This window comes from Phascolarctos cinereus, unplaced genomic scaffold (genome assembly GCF_003287225.1).
Source record: "Phascolarctos cinereus isolate Bilbo 61053 unplaced genomic scaffold, phaCin_HiC Scaffold_4;HRSCAF=312, whole genome shotgun sequence".
NCBI lineage: Eukaryota > Metazoa > Chordata > Mammalia > Diprotodontia > Phascolarctidae > Phascolarctos > Phascolarctos cinereus.
The window spans coordinates 211,094,852-211,116,860 of NW_027555847.1; the positions used below are offsets into that span (position 1 = coordinate 211,094,852).

At 37.1% G+C, this 22,009-nt stretch overlaps 1 protein-coding gene across 3 annotated transcripts in view; it reads left to right on the forward strand.

Annotated features, from left to right (window-relative positions):
• The window catches only part of LOC110193444 (transmembrane protein 180-like), a 47,289-nt gene extending 44,313 nt beyond the window's left edge, over window positions 1–2,976 (forward strand). For all 3 annotated transcript variants that reach the window (XM_020965245.2, XM_020965251.2, XM_078152892.1), the window contains one exon: window positions 824–2,976. In XM_020965245.2, coding sequence (XP_020820904.1) covers window positions 824–989 — 166 coding nt within the window. In that variant the 3' untranslated portion in view covers window positions 990–2,976. The remainder of the gene's footprint in view (window positions 1–823) is intronic.
• The last annotated feature ends 19,033 nt before the right edge of the window (window positions 2,977–22,009 follow it).

Genomic DNA, 22,009 nt, shown 5'->3' on the forward strand with positions numbered 1-22,009 from the left:
GTGGAGTTGAAGTAGATGGCCATGAAGGAGCAGACAGCTAGGATTTGGAATGAGGTATTTGTGCCTTGGTAGTTGGGGGTCCAATATTAATGAGATGAGAAGAGTGAAAAGGGGGTTAAAAGTACACTAAGCATTGAGAAATTAGTCCAGCCAGGGTTATCAGTAAATAGGAACAAGTCTGCTAATGAAGGTGACTGATTGATAGAAGGTTTAAGGCCTCCCCTGGGCCTAGGGCCCTCAAAGTCTCTGAATAACCCACAATTGCTTGGTCTTCATGGCAGGTGGTATTGCTGTGTTCAGAGGGCCTGGTCTTATGATAGTTGGAAGGAGGGAGGCCCTGTAGGTGATTAAGTCTTGGGTCTCCCAGAGCCTAGGGAACTTATTATGACTTCCTCTATTTCTCTCTAATTCACGCTTTGTTTTATGAAACTGAAGTTTAGAAGAGCACCTTTAAACACTTCTAGATCATAATCACATGTATGAAGTGTTATACATATTATCAATATAAAACATTGTTAGTTGACCCGTTATTTACTTCTAAATGGATTAAATTGGTGAAGAGTCAAGCATGTATTATGGAAAAAGCTGGGAGTCAGATCTTGGTTCAAGTTCCAGTTTTACCACAAGTCAGGAAATTTAGGAAATGCCAATCTCAGGACTCAAGTTTTCTCATCAGTACAATGCAGGGATTGGACTAGATTATCTCTAAACTTTCTTCTAGCTTTAATAATCTATGATTTTACAATTTGCTAAGAAGCATTGAATCCATAGGAAAAAATTGTTACTAAAATAGAAAACTAACTATTTTCTATCCTTTCTCTAGTTTATTAACAGGTCTTCATGATGCAATGTTCACCTTGACTTGTCTGGTTCCGCTGGGCATCGCAATAATCCAGATTCTGGCTTGGACTCCCTTCTCTATCAGGAGTAGCCATCACTCAGACTGGGCAGTGACCCCCAAACAAGATCATATTCTATCATGGAATTGAAATATGGCTTGAAGTTTTTATATTTTTTTAATTAAAAATTTTTTCAGTCAGCAAAAATCTGCCTTCTCTGCCTTTCCCCTCCTCTGTATTGAGAAAGAATGAAAAACAAAACCACTGTAACTTTTGTATTTTTTTTAATATATTGAATTTATAGTATGCCAGAAGGAAAAACTGCTCATTTTACCTCTTATCTGTTAAAAACAACTTCAAGGGCTCCCTTGTCTCCTTTGATTATGGGACTAAATGTAGTTTGTTATTAAATAACAACCTGCCTCTGATGGTTGTAGATTATCATGTTATAGTTCCATAATTTCTTGTATGCTCAGTATAGCCTATAGCTCTAGGTAATGGAATTGCTACATGAATTGCTTAGATGAATTCTCTGTGGGTGGGTGAGGGGTCCTAGAGTATACTTGGCTATATACCTTACTTCTAGATTCTCTGACACTATGCTGGTCTGAACTGATTTTTAGGAATTGATTGGGTTTTTTGTTGTTTTTTTTTTGCTTTTAGGCAGTTGGGGTTAAGTGACTTGTCCAGGGTCACACAGCTAGTAAATGTCAAGTATTTGGTCTGAGGCCAGATTTGAATTCAGGTCCTCCTGACTTCAGGGCTGGTACTGTATTCACTGAGCCACCTAGCTGCTCCTAATTGATTGGTTTTTCAAGCTGGAGGGATGCCTATGTGTGCATTTGGATTTGCCGCATAACATTATTGTACTACAATCGGCAGGTTTCTTAGTGAGTTGGTAGACCTTTGAAAATTTAGGGACCAGAATGAGAGGATTCATGTGCGCTCAGATTTTTGTGTGGCCCAACAATGTCTAAGAGTTGATGGTGTGTAAAAATAAGGGTACTTCTGTTCTCTTTAGTTTGTTGAATTTGGCTTTAAATCGGAATCAATGAAACCAGCTATATTTGCCTCTGTGAGCCCTAGAGCCCCATGAGCATGACTGAAAGTGGACATAGTGAGTTCACATTCCTCCAAGTGGACTCATGTCCTCCATTTTACCTTTGGAATGAGGAATTAAGGATATAGTCTTTACTTAATTAAAATTATCTGTTTTTTAAAAAAAATTAGCCCATCTTATTTGGTATATAGTTTTTGGATAAGCCATCTGGGGTATTCCTACTATGGCTGAAGTCATGGGCCTGCTACTGATAGTTCCTTTTTCCCATATGTTGATGCTATAGACTTTGAATGAAGATTTTACTAAAGCAGCCTCACTAGTGGCCCTTTTGTCTGTGTTTGCCTAAATGTACATGGTTTACTTTATATTTTTTACAATGAAGTTTTGAAAAATGCACACTTACTCAGTTAAGGTTATTTTGAGAAGCACATTATAAACTATTAATGATTACATGAATGTGAATTGTTATTATTACTTGAATAATATAAGCCCAGCCAGAATAAACTTAATGAATCTGGGGTACTGTGGGATAGCAATCAAATGAGGATTACACTAACCTTATAACTATTTATTATTTCTTAAGAAGTCTTATCAGAGAGAGTGCTTTACAGTTATGTATTTGTTGTAAAAAATGCTGATGTTTTTTCTGTTTACATTGAATGAACTTACTGGGCAGAGGCAGGTTTATTTTGTTCCTGGCACATTCAGGAAATAAGAAACAATTCCAGCTCTCTGCATATTTTGTTATAATACTGTACATAGAGATCAGAATTTTCTTAGAAAAAAATTCCTTTTGGTGGGAAATTTCTCGAGATTCTTAAATTGTGTTTTTAAAAGAGGATACATGTAATAGGGAACTAAGTGCCTTCTGTCTTGCCACTACTATCTTTAAAAGAATAAGTAAATTAATTTCTGTATCGTGACTTTTAAAAAATTATGTTAACATTACTTGGAACAATTGAATTGTTAAGAAAGCGTGACTTAATTCTAATATCTGACTTTTAAAATGGCACTTTTTTTAGGCCATCCTTTTTTTGTGATGTTTAGTAATAATAAACCTAGCTAATTTCAGTATTCTTTCTATGTTGTTTCTTTGGTGTTCTTTTGTCCTCTTTTCCTGGTGTCTTTTATTATTATTTTTTAATTCATAAAGGTATTTATTTGGTGTTGAATGGGATTACATGTTTTTTAAAATTTGTTTTTCATTTTCAGCATTCACTTTTATAAGATTTTGAGTTCCATATTTTTCTCCCTCCATTCCCTCTCTCCTCTCCAAGAAGGTGTGCAGTCTGATATAGGCTATACATGTACAATCATATTAAACACATTTTTACATTAGTCATATTGTGAAAGAAGAATCAGAACAAAAGGGAAAAACTATGAGAAAGAGAAAAAAAAAAAGAAAAAGTAGTAATGCTTCCATCTGTATTCATTTTCCTTTTTTGTCATATTAGCCAATGTGATTAGGTGTGAGATGGAACCTCAGAGTTGTTTTAATTTGCATTTCTCTAATCAATAGTGTTTTAGAGCACTTTTTCATATGACTATAGATAACTTCAGTTTCTTCATCTGAAAATTGCCTGTTCGTATCTTTTGATCATTTATCAATTGGGGAATGACTTGTATTCTTTTAAATTTGATTCAGTTCTCTATATATTTTAGAAATGAGGCCTTTATCAGAGATACTGGCTATACAAATTGTTTCGCACCTTTCTACTTCCCTTCTAATCTTGGCTGCATTGGCTTTGTTTATGCAAAATCTTTTTAATTTAATGTAATCAAAATTATCCATTTTGCATATCATAATATTCTCTATCTCTTGTTTGGTCATAAATTCTTCCCTTCTCCACAGATCTGACCGGTAAACTGTCTTTTATTAAAGGAGATGTGGTTGTAGCATAGGACACACTTTTCCTCCTACCCTGGCTTATCTCGAACATTTGATATTTATTAACCAATTAACTTGTAGCAGTCTTCATAATAAGCTGCTACAAACAAAGATCCTGATTACATATGTGCTCCCCATACAAAACTTCAGTAGAAGGTCCTCGCTCTTGAATTGGGAATAATCTCATCTGTGGCTGTTATTCTCATTGGTTACATACCATTTGATGAGTACTGCCTTATTAAAAAAGGGTAGGCATTTGTGCAAGCTGCACTCATCAAAAACATATCCATTTCTTGATAGCATGCAAATGATTAGTTGTTACCCTTGTTTTTTTGTTGGCAACTTCTCATTTTAAATAGATGCCAGTACTAGAACTTGGGGATGGGAAGGTAGAAATACTTTTATCCACATTTTTCATTCCTAGAGCTCTTTCCTTTGAAAACATTTCACACTGACGATCCCTTCACAATTTTTATCATCTAGGAAATACCTGATCTTGATCTACTTTGCTTTTCCATTATGGATGGCTAGGCCAATTTTTCTTATTTGGCCATAGATCACGTAGAAGAGCCTTTTAGTTTTCCAGCACTTGTCCCATCAGGAACAATCCTACATTGTAAGAAAGAAAGAAACAGGTAGGTCATGGGGAAAAAATAGGGCAGTAGTTAAGGCAATAATTTTCAGGGAGTAGGAAGCCAATCTTGAAGCACACAGAGTGTTCAAAGCAGAAAGACAATTTAGGCACTGCAGATAAACTTGACCAGCTATTCATGTTGCTGGTCATAAATTTTTTTCTATTTCAAAGGGTCTTCAGAATTCTGGCTTTGTGAGATACTCACTTGAATCATATAGAAAAACTATCATACTTTTCATATGCAGGATATTTGGAAAAAATGAAATATAGGAAGTGTGTTGTTCATAAATGGGACACTGTAGATAGGTCAAAATTTGACATTGTGGCCACTCTTTTGGTGATCATCAGTGCCATGGAAAATGTCCATCATAAAATCCCAGATAGAAGAGGGAATTGTTTACTGAAGGCATTGTTCTAATTATAACAAGTCTTGGTCAATAAAAGAAACTGACCTAGAAAGACAAGATAGAACAACACCAAACATTTCCTAGATTGTAATATGCAGTTGACCAGAGAGCCCTTTCAATTAGTCTTGGAAGGGTACTGCTGCTGGTGGACAGTGAACTGGGCCCAGAATTGAATAGAAGGAGGTCAGGCTGGCTTTACATTTGGGAAATAAGGGGCAAACTTCGAGAAATTCCAAGTTAGTTGCTGCTGCAAAAGCCCACCTTTTTTTTTTAAACACCAATTACCTTATGGTGATGCTATATGAATCAGGGAACTTCATTATTTCAAAAAAATAAAATTATAGGAGGTCAATGGGAAAGACACATGGTAGAAATAAGTAGACTGCTGTAAAATGATACTTCCAGCATTGATTTCTATGTGAGAAGTGATGTATAAGACATTATCAAAGACATATTGGAAAAGGAAGTGGATCAGTCTGGTATCTTAGAGCTGAGCTGCTGAGTGAATGAGTGAAAGTTCACCTAATTCATATATCTAATGACTATGCTTCCCTTACATCCAGCCATATAGCAGATACCTTGTCATCGTCGTTGCCACTGCATACTTTTCCACACCTTGTTTCTAGAACAGTAATCAAATCGATATTACCATAGTGGAAAAGTTGGGTGCCCTACTGATCTACTCCCTTTCTTGCAACTTCCCAGATCACAACCCCTTTCCTTGGCTACCATTCTCCTTCCTATATGTGTTGTCTGTCACACTTAGAATGTAAGCATCTTGAGGGCAAGGTCTGTCTCACATTTGTATTTGTATCCCCAGTACCTAGCACAATGCCTGGCTCATAATAGGAACTTAAATCCTTTCTCTTTCATTGATTCAGCTGTAATTTCTCCTTCATTTATGCCCATTCCACCTCAATGGTCTTGAGCTTTGAAATTCCTTTTTTCAGTTATAACTGATTCTTCCATCACTCTTTCTGCCTCATGCCTCCTATTTTTTGTTCTCACCTTGACCTCCAATCTCTTCACTCCTCCAGTTATATCATCCCTGTTCAGGCCTCATTTTCTTCCCTTTTTAATTTCAACTCTATTATTGACCATTTCAACTATACACTGTCCTTTGTTTATCCTGTGCTCCCTTGTCCTATTACCACTCACTCCCCATCAAACTCCAACCCTGACTTACCCCCAACAAGCTGCCATCTCTGCTTCTAGCACATGCTAAATATTTCTCGAGGAAATAATTTACTCAGTAGTGTTGACTAGATCCACTACAAATTGATCTTATCTGAGGCTTCATGGCAGCATGCCATCTTTTTATTTTTCTGGGATTTACTCTATCACATTGTTCCAAACTTTTTCTCTCTCAAGCCCCTATCCCACCTTCTCCAGATTCTCAGCAGAAGACCTTGCCTCCCATAATTTGTCAGAGAAAATACAGACTTATTACTTTCCTCTTTTTCTCCATTTCACATATCAAAACTCTTAAATGTCATTTCTCATTCTCTCCTCCTTTGCTCCAGTCTGTAGCGAAGAAAGAACTCTTCTCCTTGCCAAGGGCAACCCCTCCAATCTGTGCCCTTGATCTCATTCTCTCCTATCTCTGAGAAAGTACCCTTTCTCTCTTTCATCTTCAGTCTCTTCTTATCCATTGTTCTCTTCTCTTCTGCCAAAATCTCCTCTGTCCTTATAAAACCTTCACTTAGCCCTTCCATCCCCTCAAGATATCATCCCATACTTTGTACTGCTCAACTAAAACCTGTCTCAAAGATTACCAATGATTTCAACCACTAAGCCTTTCTCTTAATTCTCATCTTGGTTGACCTCTCGAGTTTTTGACCTTACTTCTGTATATTGTTCTCTCCTTAAACTTCTTTGACACTGCCCTCTCCTGTTTCTCCTCCCACCTGTTTGAGCACTCTTTGAGTTCCTTTGTCAGATTGTCATCCAACTTTCACTCACTAAAATGGGTTGTTTCCCAAGACCCAGTCCTGGGAGGGATAAGTACCTATTATGTTCCAGGCACTGTGCTAAGCACTTCACAAATATTATCTCATATGACACTCGAAACAACCCTGTGAGGTAGGTGCTATTATTATCCCCATCTTATAGTTGAAGAAACTGAGGCAAACAGAAGTATAAGTAACTTGGCCAGCATCACACAGCCAGTAAGTGTCTGAGGCTGGATTTGAACTCAGGACTTTCTGACTTAAGGCCCAACATCCTATCTATTGTACTACCTAGTCTTCTCTTCTTCCTGATGATCTTATTAGTTTCCATGTGTTCCATTATCCCCTCCAAAACCTATACATCCAGCCCTAATCTCTGTTATGAGTTCCAATTCTATATAACCAGTTGCTTGTTAGGCATCCTGTAGCTGGTTGCCCCTTCAGCATGTTGTCTAAAATATTGTCTAACATAGAACTCATTCCCTCCTCCCTTCTATTTCTGTGGAAGAAGCCAATATTTTTCCATTCACCAGGTCCATAATCTTAGAGATATCCTTGTCTTCTCCTTCACCCGTACTCCCCATACAATTCAACATCTACCTCAACATCTCTCTCTTTCTTTCTTCTCAGTGTCTTTCCCTTCTCTCCACCTATACTGCAATTAACCTCATTCAGCCCTCATCATCTCACCTGGACTATTGCAGTAGCTACCTAATTAGTCTCCCTGTTTTCAGTTTCTCCCTTCTCCAATATATTTCTATACTGTGGCCAGAATAAGCTTTTTAAACACAAGTATTCTCATGTCACTTACTTCAGGGTCTCTTTATTGCCTCTAGGATTAAATGTTGTTGTTTGGTTGTGTCCAGTTCTTTGTTGATCTCATTTGGGGTTTTCTTGGCAAAGATGCTGGAGTGGTTTGCCATTTCCTTCTCCAGCTCATTTTACAGATGAGGAAACTGGGGCAAATGGGATTAAATGATTTTCCCAGGGTCACACAGTTGGTAAGTGTCTAAGGCTAGATTTGAACTCAGGTCTTCCTGACTCCAGGCCCAGCTTGCTACCCACTGTACTATCCAGTGCACCACCTAGCTGCCCCTAGAGTTAAATACCAACTACTTAGTCTAGCATTTAGAGCCCTCTATTCAATTCAATAAGTACTTAATAAGTACCTACTACATGCCAGGCACTCAGCTAGACCAGGATAGAGAGACAAAAAAAAAAACCCTCTCCCTGCCCTCAAGGAACTTACATTCTTTACAACTTAACTCCAACCTATTTTTACACCATTTTTTTCATATTACTTTTTCATTCACTCTACAACCCAGCCTAATTGGACAACTAGCTTTTCCCCAAACTAAGCATTTAATTTTATTTCATGACTTTGCACAGGCTGTCCCCATTTTTGATATGCATTCTTTCCCTCTTCACCTCTGCTTCTTAGAGTCTAGCTTTCTGTTATGATCCCCACAGTGGTTAGTGTAATCTCCCATCTCAAATTATCTTTCCTTTACATATCTGTTTCAATGATGTTTTTGAGGCAGTTCTGGTGTAGTATAAAGCAGCTATTCTAAAAGTATAATCTGGGGTTCCCAATACCCTTTCAGGAGATCCTTGAAGTTAAAACTATTATCATAATAATACTAAGATGTTATCTGCCTATTAAAATACTCTTCCTTTTCCAACTACATAGCTGTTATGAGGCTGGATTTTCTTCATATATCCCAACAAATTGAATACAGAAGGAGTTATAAGAATCCAACTGTTTTTTATTAAACCAGACATAAAAGATTTGCAAAAAAATATTTAAAACAATTCCACTCTTCTCACTAATTTTTTTTGTTTTGGAAAATACTTATTTTACATTAAAGATGTTATTTATGTTAATGTGTGATAGTTTATTGTTATTTTTAAATGAGTTAATAATTATTTTAGAAATCTCAGTTTGTATCTAATACAGTAAATCACAATAGCTATGACTCATATGAACAAGTTTTTGGGTGTCCTCAGTAATTTTTTAAGAGTATAAATAAAGGGATCCTGTGACCAAAAAGTCTGAGAACTGCTGGTGTAAAGAACACTGAATTTGAGTCAAAGGACCTAAGTTCAAATCCTGATTCTATCACCACTTATGCAACCTTGGCAAAATCATTTAACTTCCCTAGGTCTTAGTTTCCTTATTTGTAAAATAAGTGTTGGAAGAGATCTCCCCTGAGATCCATTTTAGCTCTAAATATAAGGTCTTATGATCCCAGAGGCATGTTAAGTTCCTTAGTGGTTTAGTTTTAGTTTTTGTATTTCCAGTGCCTAACACAGGGCCATGCACATCAAGGCACTTAATAAATGCTTGTTGACTTGAAATATGATGTGGTTGAGAGTGAAAATATTCCTATTGTATATGTTGCTACTTAGCATAGAAAAATGGAGAAATTCCAGCACATGCATCTACTAGTGGGTAGAATGTTCTAAAAGGACCCCATTGTATTCCAAAACCCTACAGGGATAGCTTAAATTTTTCTAAAGTTTATTCCATTCAATAATTATGATGAGCTTGGTAGATGTGGTAAAAATTACCCTTCATATATGTCTCCTTGTAAAACTGAAGAGCTTCATGTAACTAACCTGAAGCAATTTGTCAGCTGTTTATACATTGCAAACATGTCTGTTTGAAAAGCAGCAAATTTGGCCTCAATGTCATTTATCATTTTAGCTGTAAAACCTTTTTCCTGGAGGGAGAACAGCCTGTTCAGTATTCATAAACAACAAACCATAACTACAATTGAGGTTCCTGATCAAAACTGGATCAGGACAAAAAAGGGGAAAGTGTCTGAGTCCCATTAGCTGAGGACAGAATATTCATTTGGCACAAATCCCACCAGCTTCTATTGCCTATTGACATCACATTTAAAGCATTGCTGAGGAAGACTTTGAGTACTAAAAATTAATTATCTTAAAATTAGGTTTGGTAGCTTTTTAAAATAAGAATTTCTAATCTCATCAACTTTTACAACCCAAACCAAGTAGGGACAAAAATTTGGGAAGAATACTGGGTAGTGGGGCATTTTTACAGGAAAAAAACCCCTACTCTAAAATGTTATCATTTGAGTTATCCCCATCATCTAGTTGAGCACCTTATATATGCAGTAAACTTACTTCCTATGTGACCCTGGCCAAGGAACTTGACTTCCCCAGACTAATAAAATTAAATAACTTAAACAAAATATTAGTATTTTTTGTTTTTACATCACATATGTTTCTCAGTGTTTCTCTCCCCGAGGCATTCCTTATAACAAAGAAAAAAAGAGAGAGAGAGAGAGAGACAATTCAGGAAAGCTAACACATCAAAAAAGTCTGAAATTAAATTTAATGTTCCATACCTCTAGCCTCCTATCTCTGTGAAGAAAGAAAGAGGTGTCTTCTCATATGTCTTCTTTGGGGCCCAGATTGAGCATTATTATTTCAGAGCATTCAATTTTGATTATTTTATTATTGTCATTCTTTGCATTTGCATTGCTGTAGCCATTGTGTATATTTTCTAGTTGTGCTTACTTTACTTTGTATCAATTAATTTATCTTCCCATACTTCTCTGTATTTATATTCATTATATTTATTGTTTCTTACAGCACAATAATAGATGAATAAATGAATGAAAAGGTATTCATTAAGTGCTTACTATGTGCCAAACACTGTTCTGGGATTATACTTTTTTTTTTTTTTAAAAAGGAGATAGTTCCTGCTCTCAAGTAGCTCATAATCTAATTGGGGAGGATAACACATATTAAAGAGTTCGGTGGCAGGGCAGATGTCCTAAGGTGTAGTTGTGATGCAGATGGAAAGGACCAGGGGATTTAAAGGGTGCACCATTGGTTCAGATGACAGAGTCCAGCGGTCTGGAGGCTGAAGGGTCTTCCAATGAGGCAGACATGTAATTTATGACTCATAGCTAATCCAAATGGCATCAATAGTTACTGTTCTCACCCGGTCGCCTCGATGGAGTTTGGCAGCCCAGAGTTCTTGGGAAAGGGTAAAGGGAAGCAAGAGAGAAGGACATCCTTCTGACAATTCTTCAGTTACAGTTAGGTACCAAATTTGTTTAGCCATTCCCCAACAATGGTTCTTGGGCCAAGCAGAGGAGTTCCTGGACCAAGAAGGAGCCCCATTGCCAAAGACAACTAAGAGTCAGAGTCATTGTGTGGCACAATAAAACCAGATCTCTCCCTGCACTTGTACTATAAATTATGTGGACTTGTCGGTTGGGGAAAAGGAGTCAACTCTCTAGTAGTCATATGCACTCTTCCTTGCACGGGAACTATCATCTTCATCTGGAGGAATGTATGTGTCCCTGAGAGAGCCAGAGGTCCACTGAACACTTCCTGAGGAATGTGGGCTACCAGAAGGGTGAGTCTGGAGGATATATAGTCCCCAAGGGAAACGAAGGCCTAGCATGGAGGGTAAAGAGTTGTTTTATTTTTTTAGTTAGGTTAAATAAAGTCTGTCCTATATTTGATGTTATGTTAGCTTTAGGGCTTGCATGGGGATTATAATCTTTTACCTTTTCTGTAGTGGCTGATACATGCCAAATTTTGAACTTCCTAGAGGAAATCTTTGATGGGAATATGTGCCAAAAAGATTGTGTAAGAAGCCCTTACTTTTGAAGCCAAGATAAAACCATAGCTTTGATTGTAGGCAAGATGGAAATATAAATATGTATCTATGTGTCTATATCCATCCATCTCTTTGTCTCTCTCTGTGTGTCTGTTTCTCTGTCTCTGTCTCTCTCTTCCAAGAAAGAGAGACAGAGGGACAGACAGATAGAAACAGAGAAAGAGGAAAAAAGAAAGAGATGAGGTAAGAGAGACCTAAACAGGTACATATATGTATATATGTGCATAAGTTAGTTAAAGTATTTTGGATTATTTAGTATGAAAAGCTTTCTTTTTATATGTAGTATGCATGTTCTAGTTCTTTCTCTCAGAGCCAGGCTGCTACATCTGCCTCTTAGGGTTTTAGGAGTAACCCTTAGGGACTAGGGTGTTTTTTCTCTAATACCATTGACCTTCTGAACCCCTACCATCTATAACACACACACACACACACACACACACACACACACACACACACACACACACACACACACTCCCCATGCTTAGGGGCTAGTGACTAGCACAACACTTCCATTTAACCATTTGCAAAGGGATATTTACAATTAGCTTTTACAAAGGGATATATCAAAGATATAGCAACACAAATGTAAAAATATTTCTCCACCTCACCCCCCAATACCTCAAGGGGCATATGCTTTCAAAACTATCTCTATTTTGGGGGGAATAGGACCAAAACTTAGCTCAGTACCTACATAGCTGTGGTCTTGCCAAATTCATGTTCAGGTGTGACATCTTTGCTAGCAAGTTCTTGTCTCAGCTGATACTGGCTGGGGTCTTGAAGGTCACTCCCACAGGTTGCTCCTTGTTCCTCAGATATCAGTGCTGGACTGGCTACAAGGCCAGTCCTGGATCTCCACCCCCAGATTCCTGTGGCTCATTGTCCCAACATTCCAAAAAACCCAGGATCAGAGACTCCCCTCCCTTCACCTAGAATTGAAAAGAAGAAACAAGGGGCAGCTAGGTGGTGCAGTGGATAGAGCACCAGCCTTGAAGTTAGGAGGACCTAAGTTCAAATCTGGCCTCAGACCAAACACTTGACACTTACTAGCTGTGTGACCCTGGAAAAGTCACTTAACCCCAATTGCCTAAAAAAAGTAAAAAAAAAAATAGAAAGAAAAGAACATATGACCTGAGAGGGTACAGCATGGTCCTTCACCAGATGCTGTATGTGAAAGAATCATTGAACAAAGCAAAATAAAAGACGGCCAAAGCTCACTCAGATCTTTTTGAAGGTTCCAACAGTTTTGGTTACACAGCTAATCAAAAACTGCTCTTCCCAATTATGTGGTTAGCCAATTGTAACCAGTTACAAAATGTCCACACATTCACCAGAGTCTCCAAGGCACTTCCCATATATGTTATCACAGTTATCCTGGAAGCAAGCTCCCCAGCATCTTCCACACAGAGAAGCTGCATCAACTGAATAAGCTGATGGAGTCTGTGCATATGCCAGTCCCCAGTTACCTATAATACAGCATAACTTTATATTTTCTTTTTTTAAAAATGTATTTGTTTTTTAGTTTTTATTTTCAGTTCCAAATTCTCTCCCTTCTTCTACCCTCTCCTCCATCCATTGAGAAGGCAAGAAACAACTTTATATTTTCAGTAAAAACTATAGCCTTAAATGCATCATAGATTCAAAAGGAGATTTTAGTACATGAGTAAAAAATTATAAAAAGACAATAATATAAAGTTATATGGGGAAGGGATTAAAAAGCATTTCTTCATAAGACCAATAAACACAGGAGAGAGCAATTGAGAGGCTACTGCCTAGGAGAAGAATTTAGATGTAGTAGATTTTCAAGGCTAAGAAAAATACAGAAAACATTTCTAGATGTTAGTAGTTATGGAAGAAGCTCACAATCCCACAGTGATGAGCCTGAAAATATTAGGCAAGTTGTTGATGATTGTGTTTTTAAGATAACATTTTAGCACCTTTTATGTACCCCCTTCCCAAACTTAACAGAAAACAATTGCTTGTACCACTTTATTAGTACTCCGAGTCAAACTTGGTATTAGTGGAAACATAATAATTATAATAATAGCTAGTATTGACATAATGGATCTTTAAGGTTTATAGAGCATATTACATATATTATTTCATATGGTCCTCACAACCCTATGAAGTAGGCAATATTATCCTCACTTTCCAAATGAGGAAACTAAGCTGAAGAGAAGTGACCTGCCAACGCCCCAGGATACTCATAGCTAATGGTGTTTGAGGTGGGATTCAAATTCAAGTTTTCCTGACTCTGAGGCTTCTCTTCTATGGCCATCATTTGGCAATAGTCAGTTTCAATTACTTTATTTTCCTTCCATTTATATTGTCTTCCTGGCTCTGCTGACTTCACTTTGCATCAGTTCATATGTCTTCCCATGCTTCTCTATATTCAAGTTTGTCATTTCTTGTAGCACAGTAGTATTCCATTACATTCACATGCCACAATTTGTTTAGTCATTCCCCAATTGATAGGCAGCTACTTAGCTACCACAAAAAATGGTGTTATTAATATTTTGACATTTGTGGAAATGTTTTTTTTTTATCAATGACCTCCTTGGGAGATACACCTAACAGTGGAAGCTCTGTATTAAAGGGTATGAACATTTTAAAAACATTTGCATAATTCTATTGAAGCAGACCAATACACACGCACCACTTTAAAAAATATTTTAAAAGGCATTTAAAAAAAATCTGTCCTAGGCAAAAGACTTTTGAATAATCTGAAAGGGAAATCTTATCAGTTTTTCTTTAACTATCAAATCTAAAACAATGACCTTGCTCCCCTTTCTCCTAGTCAGTCCAAGAAAGGACTCCTTGATGAAGTGCCAAACCCTGGAATGGTCCATTTTGACCAGATTAGGGAAATGATTAGAATAAGAGAAAGAAGTAGTCTTTTTGATTACTTCATTTAATGGTAGTATCTCTTGAATTTACCTTTAACCTGCTAGGAAAGAGAATATTAAAAGAGAATGATTAAAGAAAGAGTGAATAGTTTTAGAAAAATGATTTTACAAGGGTATGCTGAAAGTTAAGTGACCATTGTTTGTTTGATGAGGCAAAATGTTCATGGAACTTTACTGTGATTGCTATAATTATTTTTTAACTTATGGAAGGATTTTGTCTGTTGTTTTGAGGATATCATAAATTGTAACTAGAATATGGTTTGTTAAAGAGAGATTTTCAGAGTTATAGGGTATCTCTGTCCATCTTTGTTTCTCTCCCATTCTAAGCAAAAATCCTTATAACAGTAATTTAAATTAATAAAAAACTGGTTCTGGCATACTTATATCTAAAACACAAATTACAGAATTTTCCTCCACAATTCCAAATTGCTTTCCACAATGGTTGTTCCAGTTCACAGGTACATCAACAATGCATTAGTGTGCCTATCTTTCTACAATCCATCCTTCGTTGATAATTTCTATCTTTTGTCACCTTTGCCAGTTTTCTCAGTGTGAGGATTGTTTTGACTTGCATTGTTCTTACTTATAGTGCTTTTTGTATGGTTGTTAATAGTTTATAATTCTTTTGAAAACTATTTGCTCATATCCTTTGATAACTTATCTATTGGGGAAGACACTATTGTTTTTAGTATGAATATGAGTTTGTACCAATGACCATAAATCTTGTTATGCTGATAACTTGCTTGCTTCGTAGCTAATGTAATTAATATTTTACAGATGGAAAAACTAAGGCACAGAAAGTTAACACACAATAGTGGATTTCTTTCTATCATCTCCAGAGAAGAGAACATCTGTCTAGATAAATGACATTACTACCAATTATCAACAATCAGAATTAATTGAGCACTGGTACTTGACAGAATATAAAGATTCTGTCTTCCATTCCTTCTAAGAGTGTAATATTATTTAAGAAGAAAAATTACATAAGGAGGACATCAGCATGGGTGTGTAGCCACAGGAACACAGCAAAGATTGCCACCTCTGCCCCAATCTGATCTCTCCAGTATTGCCTCCTTGAGGCTTGGTCATGTTCTAGGATAATATGCATGGCCCTAGTGCTTGCTGCTAAGGGCATGATAGGATTTTAAGAAATTTCCTTGCCTCAACTTAAATATTAAGGGACGGTAGTTAGAAATCTTTTTGGATCATCATAGGCAGAGTGTATTTTTAAAAATATTTTGGTGGCATAATGGATAGACCACTGGCTCTAGAGTCAGGAGGACCTGAATTCAAATTCAGCCTCAGAGACATTATCTGTGTGACCTTGGGCAAGTCACTTAACCCCAATTGCCTCAAAAAAAAATTGGTTTGAGGGATTTTCTGCGCTTTCTAGGTGGTGCTATGGATGTGACTAATAAAAAAAAATTAAAGGTATGTCGATTAACTCTAGGCATAGGGCAATCTCACAAAAGAGTGATAACTCTGTCTTTTGAGGGAAAAGCTACAGCATCTGCAGACAAGCCCAGTAAATGGTCAGTTTGGTGGAGAAGATATCTAGCAGCAGAGGGCAACAACATTTCATCATGAGTGAAAAATCCTAGCAGTAGCTCTGAGGAGACAGAGGGTTAGGATCAGGCAGACAGGGTGTAGTAGAACATTAGTGGTAGTTCAGAAATGGAGGTGTGAGAAGTGTTCCGGTTGAGGTTTAGCCCTGAGAATGTGAGCTGTCTGCCTAGTGTGAGCATCTGTGGGAGACTGTAGGGAGAGTGTTTTTTACTTTGCTATGCTGTCCCAATGAAAGGCTTTGCTCTTTGTTATTAAAGCAGGCACTAGATGAGGGCTCAAATCATGTTTATATAACCCCTCTTATTCAAAAAGCTCCATGCTAGACTTGAGGTCTGCTAGTGTTCCTGAATAATTTGTCATGGCTAAGTCATATATTTCTCAGTCTCAGAAAACAATTTATATTAGTGGTCCCTGGAACTCCAGATATAGGTAAGAGGTTGAAAGATACCTCACATTATTTGATACTTGGGCAGCTAGGTGGTGCAGTGGATAGAGTACTGGCCCTGAAGTCAGGAGGACCTCAGTTCAAATCTGGCCTTGGACACATAACACTTACGAGCTGTGTGATCCTGGGCAAATCACTTAAACCCAATTGCCTCACCAAAAAGCAAAAAAAAAAAATTATTTGGTACTTATTGAATGCCCGTGGTATACCAAATATATCTTCCATTAGTTCCTGTTTCGATGCCCCATCAAAATAGATGACTCTGGGTTATCAAATGCTATTTAATAACAGTGGCACACTTACGGAAAACAGAGCAGAAGGTACTAAGAAGACCATCTATAAATAGGAATTTGGTTGTGGTTCTTTATACGTGAGCACCTTTTCTAATGACCAATACGTGGACATGCAACTAGAGGAAATGTATCACTTTTGACATTGTCAAAATAAGCAAAACCAGAAGGAAGTTGCAGCTAAATGGTTCACAATTTCTCCTTGGAGAGGCAAGTAAAGAAGTGGGAAGAGTTCTTTTTATCATACATCCAAAGGTAACAAGAAATTTAATTTCATAGAACACTTGATCATCTTATATTGTATGCTCATAAATCTCTTCACATTTTTTCACAGATAACTATTTTTAAAATTTGAGCTTTTAGATTTCTTTTCCCCCAATTAACAAGCTTTTTCTTCTTCTCTCTCTCACTCCCAATTTAAAAGAGAAAAAGAAAAACAAAATCCTTGTAACAAATACACATAGTCAAGTAAAACAAATTCCTGAGTCAGGCCTGGCCCACAACAATAGCAGACCACATCTTATCATTGCACACTTGATTGAAAAATGTAAAAATAGAGTATTCCACTGGACTTATTGTTTATTGAATCTAAAAGAAATATAAAGGTTATCCCTTTCTTTGGATGATGGCTACAGGGTTCGGCTGGAAGCAGAACTGATAGTCTGGGATGGTGGAACACTGCTCTCAAGTTTACCTGCCCATCAAGGATTATTGGTTGGCAGTTGATAGTGGGACTAGTGGACCTGGCAGGCTCTTTCTTCATAGCAGTTATTCCTTTGAGTCATGAGTTGGTAGTGGCTGTTGTTCCAATCCTGCAAATCTCATCAAATGATATAACCAATTCCTGACCAGTTGGTCTGGTACTCCAGATTCAAGGATGGTTCAAAGATGTTAATTTGGCAATTAACAAAGGAGCTTTACTTAGACATAGCATGGAAAGAATTTTCAAGGACATAACCTTGATTCAGTTGAGTGCAGCCTCTCTGTTGTCAATGGTGGGCCAAGATCAGAAGCATGACCCTTTTTGTACTGAGATGACCAGGAAGCTACATCAGTGGTTGGAGCCATAATCCCCAGAGCCAATCATGACTTGCGGACAGTTTCAGCCTTTAAAGAAAAACTAGCCTCGCTCGCATGGAGTATAAACTTAAGAATAGCTAGCCCAGCCTATGTGGCAGGACCCTTAGAAGTACTACTATCACACTTCCAAAGAGCACTGGAAAAGCAAATGATGGTTATGACCAGGCTGCCACCCATTATAAAGTAACTATGAACAAAAAGTAATATAAAGGATATCATTGAAGAAATGTAAAGAAGATAGGCTGGTCACATGGTCAGAACAAAGGAAAACTGATAGCTCTACATGGCCCATTCATATCCTATCACATGATGACAAGAGAAAGCCAGGGAGGCCCCCAGCATATTGAGTGGACCCCTGTGGCAAATGTATGGGACTATATGGACAAGAGTAATGTGAGATGGGCAGGCATAGATGGAGGGAATACCCACACTGATGAAATCACAGGGCCATTTAAATATTTAAATATACCAGGTATACTGAATACATTATATTGGTTAAGGCTAAATTTAAAGTAGGCAGAGTTTCATCTCTCTAGAGTAGATTGAGTTGTTGCTCAGTTGTTTAGTCATGTCCAACTCTTTGTGACCCCATGGACTGTAGCATGACAGCAGGGAGAGTTTCATCTCTTTAGAATAGATTGAATAGCCTTGCTAAAGAGAGGTGGAGCAGATGCCTTAAAAATTGCTCTTCTTGATACATTTTGTTTTCACAAATACATCCCTTCCCTCTTCCACACCCATGGAACCATACCTTGTAACAAAGAGGGGAAAAAAGCAATTTAATAAAACCAACCAACATATTTTCTGAGTCTGACAATATATGCATTATTCCACAACTAGTTACTTCTGTCTCTGCAAAGAATGGCTCCTGATACACTATAAAATAAAACATATTAGAAAGTAAAAAAGGAGGGGAAATATAGCATTTGGGAGGAAATGTAAGGATATCCATAGGTTTTGGTAGAACGTAATCTCCTTGAGGACAAAAGCAGTGGCTGGTATTTTTCGTATAGTAGAGAACAGGTCTAAAACATTGTATTCACTCTATAAATATCTGTCAGTGAGGAAAAGGCTATCTATCTCTCTATAATTATAATTTTTAACTGAAAAGACCTTTTCTTATTTATATACATACTCTTTACTATTCTCTCCTAATTAAAGGTTTTGCTATTTGTTGTTAAAGAGTACACTAGCTGGCAGCTCAAATCATATTTACACAAACCCTCTCATTTGAAAAGTTCCATGCCAGATCTGAGGAAAAGCGTCTCTGGCTACATTTGTCATGGCTAAGTCATATATTTTTGAATCTCAGAAAACAATTTACATTAGTGGTTGTTGAGCCAAAAAAAAAAGATTTCCTAAAATTCTAGAAAGAAAGGTAGTATAGATAACTCTCAATTTTCTGTGAAAATATTATCCAAAAATGCAGGATCTTCCCAAGCTATATATACCAAAGGAATGGCAGTAAGGAAAAGGGGGTCAGTTCAAGTAGAGGAGGGTGTTAGGTAGAGCAGGGCAATGATGGGTATATGTATAATAATAACTATTATTATCTAGTATTTAAGTAGAGGAGGGTGTTAGGTAGAGCAGGGCAATGATGGGTATATGTATAATAATAACTATTATTATCTAGTATTTATATAGCACTTTAAGGTTTACAAGGACAAGCTAGGTGGCACAGTGGATACAGCTCCAGGCCTGAAATCAGGAAGACCTAAGTTCAAATCTGGCCTCAGACATTTACTTGCTGAGTAACCCTGGGGAAATTACTTAACTGTTTGCCCCAATTTCTTCATCTATAAAATGAGCTGAAAAAGGAAATGGCAAACCACTGTAGTACCTTTGCTAAGAAAACCCCAAAACAGGTGACAAAGATTTGGATACAACAACTTAAAGCTTACAAATCACTTTATAAATGTTATCACAACAACCCTTCGAGATAGGTGTCATTATTTTCTTTTTACAGGGGATAAGAGTTGAGGAATAGGGGATATAAACTGAGGAAACTGAGACAGAGTAGAAAGTTGTCTGAGGCCAATTTTGAATTCAGGATTTCTTGACTCCAATGTGCCATCTAGCAGCCTACACATTTAACATTTACATAGCATTTATAAGTTAAAATATTTTCTTAAGAAAACCGCTGTGAGGTAAGTATTACAAAGAATTGTTAACATCACTTAATCCCAGAAGGAGCAACAGTCCTGGAGTAAGAGACCTAGATTCAAACTTACTTCCTACCAGTATGACCTGGGGCAAATCATTTAACCCCCTTTTGTGTCAGTTTCCTCATCTGTCAAATGAAAAGCCTGCTTCAGTTGACCTTTGGGATCCCTTCTAGTTTTAGAGCTTTAACACAAAAGAAATTGGGCTCAGAGAAAATAAGTAACTTACTTACATGGTAAATAGCAGAGCTAGGGTAACTAGATGGTGCAGTGGATAGAGTATTGGTCCTGAAGTCAAGAAGACTCATCTTCCTGAGTTCAAATATGGCCTCAGACACTTCCTAGTTGTATGACCCTGGGCAAGTCACCTAACCCTGTTTGCCTTAGTTCCTTATCTGTAAAAATAAACTGGAGAAGGAAATGGCAAACTACTTTAGTATCTTTGCCAAGAAAACCCCAAATGGGATCAAGGAGAGTTGGATACCACTAAAAAATGACTAAACAACAAAAAGGAATCACAAAGATTCCAAATCTTTCACTGTATTTTCATCCTGCCTCTGACTGAATTCCCAAGCATAACAAAATGACTTGATTATCCTTGAGTTTTTATGTAATCTTTGTCTATTTAACTTCTATTACTGTGGATATTTGATTGCACAGTAACAGCATTTCTAATTGTTGAGGTCAGGGGGCAGTCCTAGAGGTCATTCTAAACTGTTGCTCAGGGTTACTTACTCTTGCTAGTTTCCTTCCTCATCATTTATGATTGAGAAGACTCTCTGAGAACAGGTAGCAAGGCTTCGTTGATGGAGCAACAAACTGAAAATAGGTTCATCAGATTCTTCAGACTCATTACGAAGGTCTGCAAATCATTTCCTTTTACTGTGCTTTGGGTTCTTCTTTGCTTTACATTTGTAAATAATGTACATGAAGTATTTTTAATATTATTATGAGATATTTCTAAATATCTGGATGGTCTGGGTGGACCAATTTCAATTCAGTGCTCATTTATAAATAACCCATTTCTTTTTTAAATTTTTTTAGGCAATTGGGGTTAAATGACTTGCCCAGGGTCACACAGCTAGTAAGTGTCAAGTGTTTGGTCTGAGGTCGGATTTGAACTCAGGTTCTCCTGAGTTTAGGGCCAGTACTCTTTCCACTGCACCACCTAGTTGCCCCTTAAATAACCCATTTCTTTGAGGTTTTAGAAACTCTTGACAGTCAGCTGGTTCAAGTTCTTAAGGTACAGAAATATGATATGGATTCTCTGATCATCTGACACATTTTAGTGTAATGTAATATTGCTTTACAGTACAGCAAGCTAACTCTAGAATGAGGGAGAGAGGAAAGAGGAAGGGAAAGGGTTACTTCTATGTCAACTTTAGGCTTATTTATCCTCAGTAACTAGATTTTTATCCAGTCTTGCTAGTTTCTCTCATTTTGAAAAGATCAGATGACCTTTTGGCATAGAGTGATTAGGTCTGTGTTACTAACTCACAGGAGACAGATTGACATAGTAAACAAATTAATTGGTTTGTACTTGGTGCTTTAAATTTCATCTGGATAATTTGGAATTGCTTTATTAGATGGGTTTTTTTGATTATAAAAAAATTAAGGAATAGGATCTAACTTCTGATTTGGTGAGGAGACAGTGATGGTGAGAATCTCCACAGAAATAAAATATAGTAGTTTCCTAGGATAGCCTATTATGACATTAATTAGGCAATCAAATGTTCCTTGCACAATACAAAACTAATTCTTATGAAAGGGAACAAACTAGAAGGCAGCTAGGTGGTACAGTAGATAGAGCACCAGCCCTGGAATCAGTAGAACCTGAGTTCAAATGTTGCTCATACACTTTACAGTGTGGCTCTGCACAAGTCACTTTAAACCGCCATTGCCTCCAAATTTAAAAAAGTGGGGGAGGGGCAGACTTAGGGACTAATAACATTTTTATCAATAAGACAAATTTGGTCATCATAATAGAAATAATTCCTGTATATCACTTATTCTGTTACAAGCAGGAAATAATGTCGGTGTCCCAGGTAAGAGTAAAAGGAGTATTCCAATTTTTAAAAATAATTTTTCATTTTTTTATATTATCAAGCATTTTTTTCTCTTCC